Source organism: Pempheris klunzingeri, chromosome 23, assembly GCF_042242105.1.
Source record: "Pempheris klunzingeri isolate RE-2024b chromosome 23, fPemKlu1.hap1, whole genome shotgun sequence".
Lineage (NCBI taxonomy): Eukaryota > Metazoa > Chordata > Actinopteri > Acropomatiformes > Pempheridae > Pempheris > Pempheris klunzingeri.
The window spans coordinates 4,459,144-4,474,424 of NC_092034.1; the positions used below are offsets into that span (position 1 = coordinate 4,459,144).

The 15,281-nt window shown below is 42.1% G+C and overlaps 1 protein-coding gene across 3 annotated transcripts in view; it reads right to left on the reverse strand.

Annotated features, from left to right (window-relative positions):
• Positions 1–15,281, reverse strand: part of LOC139223120 (phosphatidylinositol-binding clathrin assembly protein) — a 74,840-nt gene that overhangs the window by 24,613 nt on the left and 34,946 nt on the right. For all 3 annotated transcript variants that reach the window (XM_070855082.1, XM_070855080.1, XM_070855081.1), the window contains exons 3-10: positions 12,893–12,968; positions 12,462–12,564; positions 10,756–10,849; positions 9,968–10,079; positions 9,516–9,622; positions 7,116–7,157; positions 3,200–3,285; positions 2,963–3,086 (exon numbers count right to left, since the gene is read on the reverse strand). In XM_070855082.1, coding sequence (XP_070711183.1) covers positions 2,963–3,086; positions 3,200–3,285; positions 7,116–7,157; positions 9,516–9,622; positions 9,968–10,079; positions 10,756–10,849; positions 12,462–12,564; positions 12,893–12,968 — 744 coding nt within the window. The remainder of the gene's footprint in view (positions 1–2,962; positions 3,087–3,199; positions 3,286–7,115; positions 7,158–9,515; positions 9,623–9,967; positions 10,080–10,755; positions 10,850–12,461; positions 12,565–12,892; positions 12,969–15,281) is intronic.

A 15,281-nucleotide genomic window follows, 5' to 3' on the forward strand; every position in this document is an offset into this window, starting at 1 on the left:
AGTGCAGCCTCTACCCGTGTCGTTTGTTATTCAGGTCAAATCTCAAACTTAAAGTAAGAAAATCCAATTCACTTCTTCACTTGCACAACCTCTTCAACCTTAAAAGGAATTTGGACTTTGAGCAGATTAATAAACAGAATCTCCTGCTGTACCAGCCTCCGTCGAGCCGAGTCCTCTTCATTCATATTCTGACAGTGTAGCGAGGAACAAATGGGAACCGCTGTTATTGTTTGGGCTAAGGCCCCAGCTGGACAGTAGCTGAGTGTGTAAGTGTTTTTGTATGTGCGTGTATGTGTGCTGAGTCCATATGGACACCAGAGTGCACAGACAGCTGGACTGGAGTATTTGGATGACCCCTGCTCACCCCGGCTGTCTCACTCTGTTTCTTACTCTGTTATGTTCTCACTCACTTTATCTTCCCTCTCCTTTCTAACGAAACCCCCAAAAAGTAATCAGCGGACCTTGGCAGAAACAGGGCATCCAAGGGCGCGGAGTAAACAGCGCGCTAAAATCCAATCAGCCGCTCGCACAAACGCACACACTGGCAGCAAATACAGCGCCTAATCTGCCAGGATATACACATGCTTCATATGCACACACAGATCAGCAAAGCTCACAGAGATAGTGGCAACACTACAAAACACATACTGTATCTTCGCTGCCGGGATGTGAGCACGCTTAACGTGCACACACGCCGGCGTGCGCGCTCACACTGATCCGCCGTGCGCCTGTTCTGTAGCTTCATTGCTCTTACTCAATTACAGCTTGCTGTAAGGCAGGACTCCCAGGACTGGAGCAAGAAATGTCAACACATTTTACACTTGACTTTTCTATCGCTCTGCTCGCCGCTGAGACTCTTGGCCTTTATCCTCAACCGGAGTTCAGAACTCGCAATACAGCAATACTTGCTGGGCAATCTATCAGCAGTTTTCAGCAGCAACAAAATCAGTCTGATTTCCACAGCACAGCAAAGTGGAGAGAAATTTCTTTTTATTAACAATGTGTGTCATTTGTCAGGGCTCAAGTGTAATGTAGTTGGTGCAGATCTGAAGCTTATTGTGGCTCTGCTAGCACAGTCGTGGCAGGGTCTAAAATCTAGGGCATCTTTTCATTTGAGCTGATTTTTGTGAGTCTTAAGTTCAGATATCTAAAGATCAAAACCCTGTATGCACACACTTAATCTGCAAGCGACTTAGGTTCCCTCATTTCTGCATTTACAAGGTTTCGTTATATACTGAGTATAGAAAGAGTTTGATAGCTACACAGGCGCTTAGTTTTGCAGATGTGACTGGAGGATTACATAATGCAAGAAAACAAACGCCAGAAAATAAACTAGCATCTCATGCTTCATAGACAAATCATCATAAAACATTTTAAAATGAACATCAGAAACTCTTTCATTGGCTTTGTATCTTGACATAAAAAATTAAATTAGACTTTGGTTCTCAGTAGCTCTCTGTGTGCTTTCACGGTGCAAACAAAAAAAAAAAGATACAGTACAGCGAGAATATTTGCACTGACATACAGTTAAACAAAGACAAAAGCTAGACACGGAGAAACAATGTGGTAGTGAAGAAAATGTTCTTTTTTCCTATCCATCTATGATGCAATGTTGAAGACCCAATTTACATTAACATGTGATCTGTATCTTGATAAGGAAAAACACATGTTAAAGGGGTATTACACTGAATAAAGCCCGTTGTGGCTCCAGAGGAAGCTGCGTGAAGTCTGATAAATTAGCTCAAGTTGAGTCAGTGTCAGTTATGTCTGAAGACTACAGATTTTAAGGTTTGGGGGTGTGGAGGTAGAAAGAAGTGAGCGTATGAGACCTCTGTAGCCCGTTTCTCATCTCTGCTAAAGCTAGCATATCAAAGCTACCTTAGCTACTACTAGCATAACACACCAGAATCCAGGGCGTCAGTCAGGTTGAATCGTGGACAGCAGAGGCCACATCATGACGAGGTCTGGCTCACATTGCCATTGGATGTCAGCCAGATGTAAATGTAATCCACAAAGCATGACCACATTCCTAAGAAACATTCGAGCTACTAGCAGTAGCTAGCATTCCTCTCAACAAGTGACTTTAAAATACTGAGATTTAATCACAATGTGAGTGGAATGGAGACAGCTTAAGTGTTTATCAAGATCATGCCGTTGCTGCTGTTCTAATTAAACTGGACATAATTGTGGTGTGTGCACTTACAGGCCGAGCTGGATCTCGATGAAAACAGCTCTGTGACATCCAAAATAGCGACATTTGTGCAAACACAAACTCAGATGAGTTAAGAATTTTGAATTACTTCATTACTACATCATTGAAGTTTCACCAAAATTGGCATGCTAACAGTTTGGTATAAACAGAGTACACAATGGTTAAATTTGGTACGACATACCTCCCAGAAAAGGCCAACACAAGTTCACATTTTCTTAAAGAGAAGTGTAATTGCCCATAAAGTAAAGCTTTTAGCTGTGTCAGCAGGAGTAGTTGAGCATGAGAATATATTGTTTGGTTACACTGTGTTGAAATTAAAAGGGAAAGTTGAAGAAAGGGAAACTTAACAGAAAGATTAGGTCAGCAGCTTTTGTGTCAGTGAAGAAGTAGACCAGGCACAAGCAGCATTGACCATATGACCATAAACCATGGAAGAAAAGTTTGATGACAGAAATAAATGACAGAAAAATGGCGGGAAACGATAACAAGTGTGGCAACAGCCAGCACACACACAGTCATGTATGCAGGTACAGACCACATGTTAATACAAGCTGTTAATGCGGCCTAAGTCAAAAATGCATCCCCTCTTACATCGTGTTACATTTAGGACTTCTGTAGCTGCTTGAGAGGGCGGAAAGGATGACAGCAGGAACTATCAGACCTGCTGCTGCTGGCATTTCTGCTGCTACAGCACCAAGTCTGACCCTCTGATTCAGAGGTGATTTGAGATAAATGTACAAAATCTGTTACCTTAAGAGCCTGCAGTCTGGCTTGTTCCTCCTCCAAGGCCTGCTGCTTCTCCTTCTCGTCCATGCGGCTGAAGGACATGCCGGTGGAGGAGAGAGATGAGACGGCGCTGGACAGGGTAGATGCTCTGAAAGACACAGAGGCAAGTATTAAAAAAATGGGTTGTTTCTTATTTTACAGCTGTTGATGGGTGATGTGTGTCAAGAAACCCTGGTGTAGCTGGCAAATTAAAGTGTCTACCTGGTGTCTGCATTCAATTCCTTGGTCTTCTTGCCCTCCAGAGAGGCCAAGTGCTGCTCCAAAGCCTCCAGGAGGCTGCTGGGGGCCTGAGAGAAGCATGAGAAAAGGGGCAAGGAGAGAGAAATTCAGCAATCAACTTTTAAAAAAAATCCTTTCTCACTTTCTGTCTCAGTCATATGCACAAAATCGCCCGCCTACACACATAGTAACACACACGGACTCACACACGCACAAGCACAGCACCCAGAGTTAGTTGGTCTCACAGGAGGGTAACAGAGTGCATCAGGCTCCAAGAATAGCCATGGCAACATGCAGCAAACACTCGCACTGTTAGCAGGAGACTCAAAGGAGAGAGAGAACAAAGGAGGAGGCTGAAGAACAAAGAGCAAGGGAAAAGGTGGAGAGCGGAGGAGAGGTCGCGCCACTTCTTCTCCTGACTTCACATGAGCAGAGGGCAATCATTTCTGCAACGTTTCTTCTATTTTTCTATTCAGCTTCCCTCTGTGGTGGCTTGCCTCTTTGTCTTGCTTATCTTACAGTGTCCCACGCGTCTGAGGTCCTGTCGTGCTTGCACAACGAGTGCCAGGATGTAGTCTGCGCCTCTGACTTGTCCCCGCGCTAGTTTGACCAAATCTCTGCACATGCATTTCACACGGGGATCGAGATTAATCTTTAATCTTTTCACCTTTTCTTAATCACGTCTAGAAAAAAAAACAAAACAACAAGAGTCTCCACAATGCTCCTTGTTGTGAGATGACATAAGGCAGCTGCATTAAATTTGAGCTCGACTGTTCTGGAGTAGAAGTTAGTGAGCAGGTTACTTGGGGATTGTTGCTACGCTACTACAGCAAACACAATTCAGCTGCAGATTCAAGTTCAGCTCCAGTTGTTCACGTTGCACAACACATCTTCGGTGCTTGTTAGGTGCCTCATTAAAGCTCAAAAACCACGAGAAACAAGAGGGAAAACCGAGCGAGACAGCTGCATTACCGAGTTTACAATCAATTGTTCTCTTACGCACATCTACAACTTAACAGGCACAAGAAGAAACTGTTCAGCTCTCCTCTGGCTGTGGAGAGGAGAGAGGAAATTCCTCCACTGAGAAAATATGACAACGTCATGTCTGTCTCTCCATCCACAAGAATGCGGAGTGTGCTGTCAGTAGGGCTGCAGACGTGCACGCAAGCACTCAGACGCACACATTTGGGAGTGTTTTGGCTTCTGGGTCCTTTGCGGCCGGCTAGACAGTGGGCTCCTGCCAAACTGTTGCCTGGTTGTTAAAGAAACAGCGACGCGCAGGAAAGAAAGAGACCATCTTTAACTGCCAGAGGGTCTGAATGGGTGAAAAGAAGACCTTGTGCATGCCCAGTCAATATTAGCTCTGACACACACAAACACACACCTCATCTCTTGACTGCCTTCCTTTTTACATGCTGTGATTGAGCCTCGCTCTCAGCTAAAGGCGTTAGGTAACTAACTCTCGAAGGCAGAGACACGAAGAAAAAAAAAAAAAAGTCATCCCCCAACTAAAGTCAGAAAAGAAAAGAATTCCTCCCTTTCTCCTGTCTCGTGTTTCCTTTTTTGCAATGATTACACGGTTATTCACTATTAAAGCGCCTCTGCCATGCATGTTGAAGCAATGATGTTGTGCATGACAAACACGAAATAAACAACATCTAAGGAGGAGGATGGAATTTTAATGTGCGAGTCGAAACCCGGTGCAGGGATTCTTTCATGCAGATGAACGCAGAGGGGCAGAGGGGTGAAACCTCATTTTCTATTCATGAGGTTTCATGGCCTTTTGCTTGTCGTGCCAGAGCTCTGTGTGTGTGTTTGAAAGCTACGAGCAAACCACCTGGGGCCAGCACACACATATTGTACTCAGTCAACACCATATCCTTTTGTGTCGGAGAGGAAAAGCAAGAGCATGCCTGTGAGCCTGAGGTGTTAGTGTGTATGGCTGCACACACACATACAGTACATGAGAATACTGTATATGACGGTCATGCAGGGGGTTAAGCAGGTTGGAGGGGGTAAGCAGTACAGTATGTAACCCACCACCTACAATGTAAGATCCTTTTGTTTTCTGCGACAGACGAGGGAGAAGAAAAACGTCTCTTTAATGACCACAGTGAACTGTGCAGTTTAACTATGAGCTCAAAGCCCACACAGTCAGTCCACATGCTGTTAACCTCCAGCTTTACACTCTGTAATGATTTCTAGTGATGCATGACCACACTCCACCGAGGCTGTAAAAAGTTACAGTCATATCTGTGTGTGGGATTTATTGAGGCAGAAAAGTGGTGACTTTTCAAACTTGCCACAGTAACATTCAGTTCAGTAAACTGTAAACCTATTCGATCAGTTTTCCCATTATTGATGAACAGACCAGTTATTGGTAGGGATTCCTGATTCTGATACATAAACTCAGGGTATCTGTGTATACTCAGAGCCAGACTTTGCCCTCTTTTTGGTCGGTGACCCGCTGTTGCTGAAGCGTAGCAGAGGCAGAGAATTTTATGACAGTGGCACAGAAATGGTATCAAATGTTGATCTCCTCTGCAATATACTTGCTCGCTCAGAGACGCTAGTGTGGCTGTTTCTTTTTTTTTTTACTTGTGTGTTCAGCTTTACAGGTTTTTTTTTTTCCATCTCTGCTCTGAACCTGCCTCCTGACAGGAGTTTAATCAACCAAACAAATTGCTTGACATGCAGGTCCACACAAGGAGTTGTTGAGATTTGGACGAAACGACCATCGGTGTAACATAATTCCAGCTTAATGAGGCCAGTGTCTGTTCACAATTTATGATGATAAAAAATGGACAGAGGTTTTGTGCTTAATGAATCAGTGAACTGTTCAGCTGTTTGACTAATCATTTCAGCTCCAAATTAGCGACCATTTCTTTTATCCTTTTTAAATCACAGATCAGTTATTGCTAAATGTTCTCTTGTTCCAACTTCTCAGTTGTCAGGATTTGGAACTTTTCTGTTTCATATCATTGCAAACTGAGTATCTTCAAGTTTTGGACTGTTTGTTGGCCGGAATGATGCATAAAGAGGTTACGTAAGGGCTTTATGAAATGTTTCTGACATTTTACAGACCAAACATGGCTTTTATTTTAAAACTACGATCACAAAAGAGAAAAGACAGATCTAAAAATGGCATGTGCTCATTGTGTTCTGCTGAATTTTAAATGGCTCTAGATTCAAATGTAAAATCTTTTTCTCTTAGGTCCTCCCAAAAATCATTAGGAAGATGAAAACCAGGCTTTAAGTTATTCCTCTGAATTCACAATAGAATAAAAAAAGGCAACTTTATCCTTGATGATTAAAAATAGTAATCATGTATTCTATTCCCTTGCAGCGATACGGTCTTGTTTTTCAAACCCTTGCTGCTGCATTTATCATTATTTTTGTAGATGCAAGGTCTGAGCTAATTGTTCACTGTTGCTCAATCAGTTTCACATCCACGTGATGAAACCTGCAGCGGGCCTGCTGATGGCGCAGTATTAAAGCAGGCCAACTTAACACACCTCAGCCTGTTGTTGGATCTATAATGAGCATTTAGAAGTGAAAGAGAAAGCAGGAAATCAATCAAACCAGAGGGGAGTTGCCTGGACTAAGATCAGGTTAGACAATATGCTTGGTTGAAATAAAAATGAGTGGGTGGAGAGTGAAAAGGAGAGAACGAGTGAACGGTTGGTAAGGGAGGAGGGGGGAAGGACACAGGTATATGCAGGAGGTGAAATAAGATGCAAGTCAATGGGTGAAAGCACAGAGGGAGCAATGGGACCACATGTAGTGTTAAAGGGAGAGCCAGAAAAAAAAAAAGTGAGAAGGTAGAAGGGAAAACAGGAAAAGGAGTGAGAATCAGAAAAAGAGAGAAGAGAAAGTGGAAGGTGAGATGTACACTGACCTGTGAGAGATCTGGGATGTCACCCTGATCTATTCCAACTTGCTGTCGTCAAAAACAAACAAATCAACCAAATAAAAAGGGAGAAAGGTAGGTGGGATAAAATGGAGGGGGGGGGGAAATAAAGAGAAAGGCAGGATCCATTTGTAAAAGAAATAAAAATAAAAAAGTAAGATGAGAAAAAGAAAAAAACAGGGGAATCATTACTCCATGCAGTGGCAGTGTCAACATAAACGACAACAGAAATAAACAAGAAAAAGTTTTCGACATCTGGATTGGCCGATGAGCCGGCCAATCCTCACAGTGAGTGACGATGATGGTTGGACAGTGATAAATATGCCTGACCAATGAGTGAGAGCGGACGTGAAGACCGATGGATAATGACGTGACAACACTTATAAAAAGGACGGCTACGCCAAAAGCATCTCCAGGACAATTTACAACTCGGACAGATAACATGTTGACTTTTCAGGACACAGATAAAGAACATTAAGTCCTGGACTTTTTAATAACCATCAACATGATCTTGGTTTTCTTTTAAACTGGTGTTAAACAGCCTTTATTGTCAGATTCACCAGCAGCAAATATGAATAGTGATTGATATTCATGCGTCCCCCCTTCTTTAAAGACTGCCATGCCAGACATCAGCCATCCTGCTGTTAAGCTTAGTGTTTTTGGGGGATTTTAAAATATTCATTAAGTTGTCATATCTCATATCATAAAATGGGCCAAATGTTTGACAATAAACCTTTTTTCACAGATGACATTTTGACACATTTTGACATTTCAGAAATGATCAAATGAACGATGGCTGAATTCCATTTAGCTGCTTCAGTTTCTGGGCCCCAGTTTTGTGCATGCTGGCTCACTGTCACATTGTCATGGCTGCTTAGGACACTTGATTAGAACATAGCCCATGATCTTATTATTAGCACGTGTGCTTTTCCAACTACCATGAGTCAAACTGTCTGCTGTGAAAAGGGACTCAACTGTTTTCACAATGTGCAGCCCTCTGATACAAACCTGAATCATCAATATCTACTGAAAGATTTAACACCTGCAGGTGAGATGATCTGTTTTCATTTAGTATCTCTGGACGATGAATTAAGCACGCTTCATAAATAAAGAAAAGGGAGTTTGGAACAAAGAAGAGTCTTTAATCATTCAAGCCCATTTTGTAGGTGGTCCATTAAAACCATAACTGGACTATTTTTGATCATGTATTTTTAAAGCCTCATCATATACTGTTGCCATTCATTGTTTTTGGATTGTTTTTCACAACACTGTTGTTTTAGAAAATCAATCATCCATCAAAACCATCTATGTTTCATGGTCATTTAACTTCTCACTGTGCCATCAGTCCGTGGGCAGACCAGTGGGTGGCAAAAAGTTAAAGGCTGCATGTAACATCCTGTTAATCTGCACCATTGTGCAAAGGAATGCAAAATCTAATGAGAAAGTTGTCAACTTATGGACATAAAATATATTTCATTTGAGCGTTCGATTTTTGAATTGATTCTAAAGATAGTCTCACCCATATCATCATCTACATTGATGGAAGATGTTTAGAAAACAGATCCAGATCTATTGTTGTGAAAAACACAATTAATTGTCCAGGGAGCTCCTTGAAACCTAATTATAAAGGACAAAGCAAGCATTTATTTGAATCTACATTTATGCAGAGAACGAGATCCACCAATGTAATTCTCCTGCTGAAGTTACAGTAGCTGATTCTCACTGTTTCAAGCCTGCTGAAACAAAGGGGAGGGGGAGGGGGAGGGAGAAGGCACAAGAGGAAAGAAAATAAAAAGAGGATGATCTGTGGGCACTGGGCGAAGGAGAGCCACACGAGTATCCATCTTTGTCAGGACGAGAGGGAAGAGAGCGGGAGGAGAGGGGATTAGATGGAGGAGTGTGGGGAGCAGAGGGAGAGGGACCTAACGGAGCGCCTAACCACATCCTCCATCTTAGGGTTATTTTGGGTGCATGTATGTATGTATGTGTGTGTGTGTGTCTAAGTGTCTGCAAAGCAAATGTGGGGCAGTGAGGGTAAGTCAGGTACTCTTGTCTGCACACAGTATGGGAGCAATGTGGGCTGAAATTATGGCAGTATGGAGTCTATATGCAAGATATACCTATTCAAATGGTGTGTAAGAATGTGATGTGTGTGTGTGTGTGTGTGCTAATTGTGCTTAAATATGTGTGTTTTCAGTGTTCATGGGAGGTGGTCAGGGGGAGAGAAAACTATGAGGAAAAGAGTTTAAAGGTAATTTGAACAGGAGTTGCTCTTCCAAAAACATCTGGAGATAAAAAATAGACCCTAAAAAGAATCATATCCCGAACGTGTGTGTGTGTGTGTGTGTGCACATTCATGTACTTTCATGTATGTGTGTGTGAATATACCTCAGCCACTTTGAGGAACTCTGACAGCTTCGTCATCCTGTAAAGAAATTTCTTGTAGATGTCCAAAGCATCTTTGCACTGGTTCTTCTTCATGTCAAAGTATTTCTCTATAGAGACAGACGGGAGGATGACGATGAAAAGGACACAAGGATTTCCAAAGGTAAAGGAGGGAAGTGTTAAAGGAAGGGTGGAGGGAAGGAAGGGAGAAAGGAGAGAGGAATAATCAGTGTATGATTGCGTGGAGGCAAACGGGAGCACTTAGGAGCTGCATGACAGCTCGTCAAACCTACTATGCTGCTGTGACAACTGCACAACTACCGTGACAGACATGAGCATGTGAGTCTGTGCACCAAAACAAGTGTAGCACATCAAGGAGAGTAAGCATCAGTCAACTCACTGTAGGCTGTCTGTATCTTTGTGTGTGTGTGTGTGTGTGTGTGTGTGTGTGTTACCCAATAGGTTGATGACCCCTTCATTGTAAGCAGCAAACAGCCTTATGGAGTCTTTGAAGAGCAGCATGAAGGCTGAGTTGATCACTCCGTTGGTCAGCTCATTAGGGTTGGCCTGGAGAGATGAGAGGTAGGAAGAAAGAGGTAGTGATAGAGAGAGAGACAGAGACACAGAGAGAGGGTAAAGGAGACATCTTTATCACATCTTTCCAAAGCTTTTCCTAAAAAAAAAGAAAAACACCTCAAGCTCTTTCATTTATCCACAAACAGCTTTTTTTTTTTTTTTCCAGATTTCAGCTCTTCTCCCCATCGGTATGAAGCAAATATCTCCACACACAGAGCAGCTGTCCGTTTATTTAGGTGGGAGAAACCATAAGGTGCACATTTTAATTATTTATTTATGTATTTATGTCCACACAGACACACGCACACGTACAGGTAGACATATCCAGTCCAATGAGAAACTTCACAATCCATTTTTATCACTCTTTGAAGCTCGCTGGCACAAACCACAATGCACCCACCAATTTCTGCAAATCCCCACTCAATTCACTTCTCTGTACACAACACACACACATACACACACACACACACACTCACACATGCTAAATCTGTTATCATAATATGCTCCTTATACTCCATCAATGAAGGGAACTTTCAAACTTTGCAAACTGTTGTTACAATTTACATTTTGATAGGAAAGTGAATCGACCACAACTTTGACAAGCGTACATAAAGACACACACACACACACACACACACCCACACAGACACAGACACACACACGGTACCTGGAAATCCAGCAGAGCGTCCAGCTGGTTCTGAATGATGGGCAGCGTCTTGATCAGCTTCTCTGTGTTCATGGTACGCATCACACCGTCAATCCTGACAAAACAGGAAACAAGCACGCACACACACGCACACACACACATATAACTGCAGCGGGGTCCTTGTTGAGAGAAATTCATATGCAAATGTCAATGCAAATTAGGGAAAAGACAAAAAGGAATGAAGAAATAATGATAAGAATCAAGGGGAAACAAAAGTTTTCTCAGTAATGCAAAGTCTTAACGGGCACTTGAGGTGAAAGGTTTGCAACAAATGGTGAGTGAGACACATTTTTCAAATAAATAATGAGAGTCTGCTCAGCAGGATAAGCATGACAAAGGATTCACCGTTATTCCACAACAGTTGGACTTTCTGAAATTGAAATGATCATCCTGACGCAACCTTCACAGATGATGCACCTGCTGTCACCTTCATACAGAAGTCTCCAGCAAGGCTGCGTTGTCATTAGTTGATGCATTAAAATAGTACAATGGCTGACATTAAAGGAATAATTTGACATTTTGGTTGGGAAATAAGCTTATTCGCTTTCTTGCTGAGAGATAGATGAGAAGATCACTCCCACGCTTGGCTTAGTATAAAGGCTGGAAAAAGGGGGAATCAGCTAGTCTGGCTCTGTAACAAACTCGGCCTACCTGCACCTCTACAGCTTGTTAATTATCGAGTTTTATCTTCATTGTTTTCTAGTTCAAAAACAGAAATGGAAAACTGACAAGGTGTGGTTTTAGTGTGCGGATTGTGAAGGACTATTTTTCAGCCTAGAGCCGCGAGTTCCTAAAGCTAACCCAAGCTAACCCAAGTTAGCACACCCTAGTTCTGTACGCCCGTGGGGATACAGCAGGGTCCTCAGCGCTGAGGCGTGTCACTTCTTTTAGTGAAGTATAAAAGCAAAGAGGCCGCGACTCCTGTGGTTAATTTAGATCATTTCCACCGCATCTTCTGTGTATACAATCTGCTGTAGGTGAAATAATTACCCAAGAAATCTACACAAAGTGTGAAAAGATCAAGTACTGATGAGCAGGTCAAAGTTATCTTCAGTCTTTTATTAAGACATTTGTAGCTAACGTCAACAAAGAGTGGGATCCAGCTTAATGCTAGGATTAAACGTGCTGTTAAAGATTATTTTGTTGTATTTGCGGGAATATACATGTTTTTTAACTTCTATATTTCATGTTTTAAAGGCTGTTTGAGTTTCACTATAAAAGGTTTATGCTGTCAGTTTATGGGCTCTATCTAATATCAATCAGCCAAGCTAACAAGCAGGTAGCTGCAGCGTAATGTACTTGATATATAATAACATTTTTGTTTTTATAGATTGATTCTGGGACGGATCGTTCCTTTGTTTAACCCAGCTGACTTAAACATTTTAGTTTTTGGTTTTCTGCACTATCTCACATGTGATTCAGCTAAATGGGAAACTTATGAAACTAAATACAATATTTCCTGAGATGTCCAAAACATCTTTAGACAACACTCCACCGTAACAGATACTGTGTGTCATCAAAATAAGAGAGTTTGTCAGTTTCCGTCTATTGTTGCTCTCTAATCTTGGTGCCAAAAGCTGAACACTCCTGCTGTGCTGGTTTGTGTGACGAGCTGAGTGTGAAATGATGAGTGGGGTTGTCATTTTGTGTGCGCGCCCTTCCCCTACCCCCTCTTCATCTTGGTGAAATCCACAGCCACCAGTCTGTAGGACATGGCCTTCTCGTTCAGGTAACGGCTGTATCGCCTGATAAAGGTTGACATGTCGTAACCTGGTAGGGGAAAGGAGAGGAGAGAGCCGGAGGAAAAAGGGAAAATACTGAGCGTGAGAGAGCTACATATTATTTCCACCATTCGTAAACTGTCTATTTGTTTTATATACATATTACAGTGTCTGTGTGCACCACATTTGATGCATTTGAGGTTCAGAGGTTCAGAAACAAGTAATTAACAACACTGAAGTACAATGTTTTACGTACTAAAACCTTACAGTGCTCTGTGTACTGTCCTTTGAGACAAATCCTGCCCACCAGGTTCATTAAAATACACAAAACAAAACTAACATTTTTACAGAGGAGAGTAAATGTTTGTGCGCTTTACCTTGCAGAGCTCCCTTATCCAGGAAGTTGTTCAGGTTAAACAGAGTGTTTCTGGAGGCCAAGTACTGGATGAAACGCTGAGATAAGAAAGACAAAGAGCTTAAGTTAATGCCTGGTCAGACGGAGGATTCAGAGGGTTTCACCCAGAGTCAAAAATAAAACATTCACAAACCAAATGGCTTTTTCTTTTGGTTTTACTCATCATCTTGAAGGTTTTCCTGGCTGTTAATTACTTTTAAAAATGAACAAGTTGAAAGCTGAAAACACAGTGAAACATTACTCCATGGATTTCAAAGACTTTAAATATAATGAAATAAGCTTTTCATTTGGTTAGTGGAATTATTCATAATGCAAGACCTCGCTCTGAAGTTGTTGATTTCCTGTTGGAAAAAATCTGTCTGTTTGTAAATGACTCCCACAACAACCAAAACGCTTCACCCCAAATGACTCCAGTGGAGGTTATCAGCATCCAGCAGCTACACACTGAAAGATGGCGGCTGTAAACGGTGCAAGAGTGAAACGTATTGAATTAAAAACATGAACGCTCACCTTAGGAGTCTAAGGTTAAAAAGATTAAGAATCTACAGTCGTGCTGTTCAGCAGGTGTTATGTTTATCACGTTCATCGTTATTGGCACTAAACATTAAGTGCAGCTCAGACTGATGAGAGTGTCATCAGGTTTGTAAGTTTTAAGTCATAAAACAAGATGTCGGGGAGAAAGGCTTCATCCTCTAGTGACCGTGAGCGCCTGTGCCAAATTATTAGCTGTTGAGATATTTCCGTCCACCAATGTGAAGGACTGACCAACAAACTGACTGACTGAGCCATTAACTTAAAAAAAAATGCCTCGAACCCTCCAGTCCATGATCTTCTCTTATCTTAAATATTACAGAAAAGATAAAACTGATCTACTGAAACACATCGCACTGGCTGACAGATGGTAATAGCTTGTGCTCATTAGCCAACAGCTAATAACCACAAATGATATGATTCATCACTGACATGAAGTTAAGTCTCCATTAGAATTCAGCACACAGCTATCCCTGCTATGACTCAAACACTTAATCTGTCAAGATATTTAAGAGCGCCGTGATGGTTAAATAATACTTTTATGGTCTTGGAAATTGTCCTCTCTTTCATTTGTCTCTGTTTGCCTTCCTGCAGAGGGGTCAGGGGTCAGAAGAGCAAACTCAGAGCTGGAGGAGATACAGTTTCTTGCTCTGAGACACCAGCAGAAAGGAGGCCTTTTTTCCAGTCCTTTCCTTTATTAGGTCTCCTTTCTTGAGCACCTCACACAAAGCTGGTGAGGGAGGACAAACGGCAAGAGAAGGCAGTCAGAAAAAAAATATTAATTAACCTTTGGGAAAGTAGCAGAAGACTGGCACACAATGTAATGAATTATTACGCAACGACCCCTTGAAAATGTTAATGAGATCGAATCTAAAGCTAAAACAGAAAGCGATGAATCATGCCATCCCTGTCATTTCCAGACATTCTGACATCTTTGCTTGTATTTGATCATTTTTCCACCGCTGCGTAACATAACAGACACTTGATCCTCGTGTTACTTTCCCCTACTTGTTGCCTCTCACAGATCTGATGTCACTGCAGAAGAGATGGAAGTGCTTTGCTTTTAATATTCCAGGGACGGTTTCGCTCGGCGTGTCTGCTCTTTTTCCATCATCACCTCGCTTCTCATTTGCACATTTTCATACCCTCACACCTGAGAGTTGCCCGACGAAACTTCGGTCTCCTACTGTTGGCTACTGAACAGCTCCTGTAGCTTTTGTTCTCCTCTCTTCAGAGTTTTATTTGGCTTGCTTGAGAAAAACTCAGTGTTGAGATATCAGTGATGCAAGAGAGCTTTACTTATTCACTTCCTCCTCCTCACAGGTTCAGAATGTAGTCAGACCTTTGGGAGGACCGTGATCCCTGAGCAGGTGCTGGTAGCTCATCGATATTTCCCAAAAACTGTCTTGATCCGTTTAGCCACCCACATTTGAGTCAGCAACTGATGCTATAGACTTGAAACACAACTAAATTGACTCAAAGCATGATTCACAGCTTGTCACTAACCCGAGACTTGAATTAAAAGTGATTAGTAAGGCGCTGACGAACAACCCACAGGTGTCTGAATGCTCTGATGGTCTCAGCAGTGTTGTTGCAATCTGTATTATTAAGCTACCTTTAAAAGACCTTGGGCCAAGCAGAGGAACTGTTTGGTGTACAGAATGTGGAAAGAAAATACTCCATTACTGCAATGAGTTGTATAAGTAGCTGGAAAACTCCTCTGCACATGTGTCAGATGGTCTTAACTCAACCTTGAACTTACAAGACTTAACAAAACTGAAAAGTGAAATACTTCTGTAATGTAGGATGTGTTGGTTGGT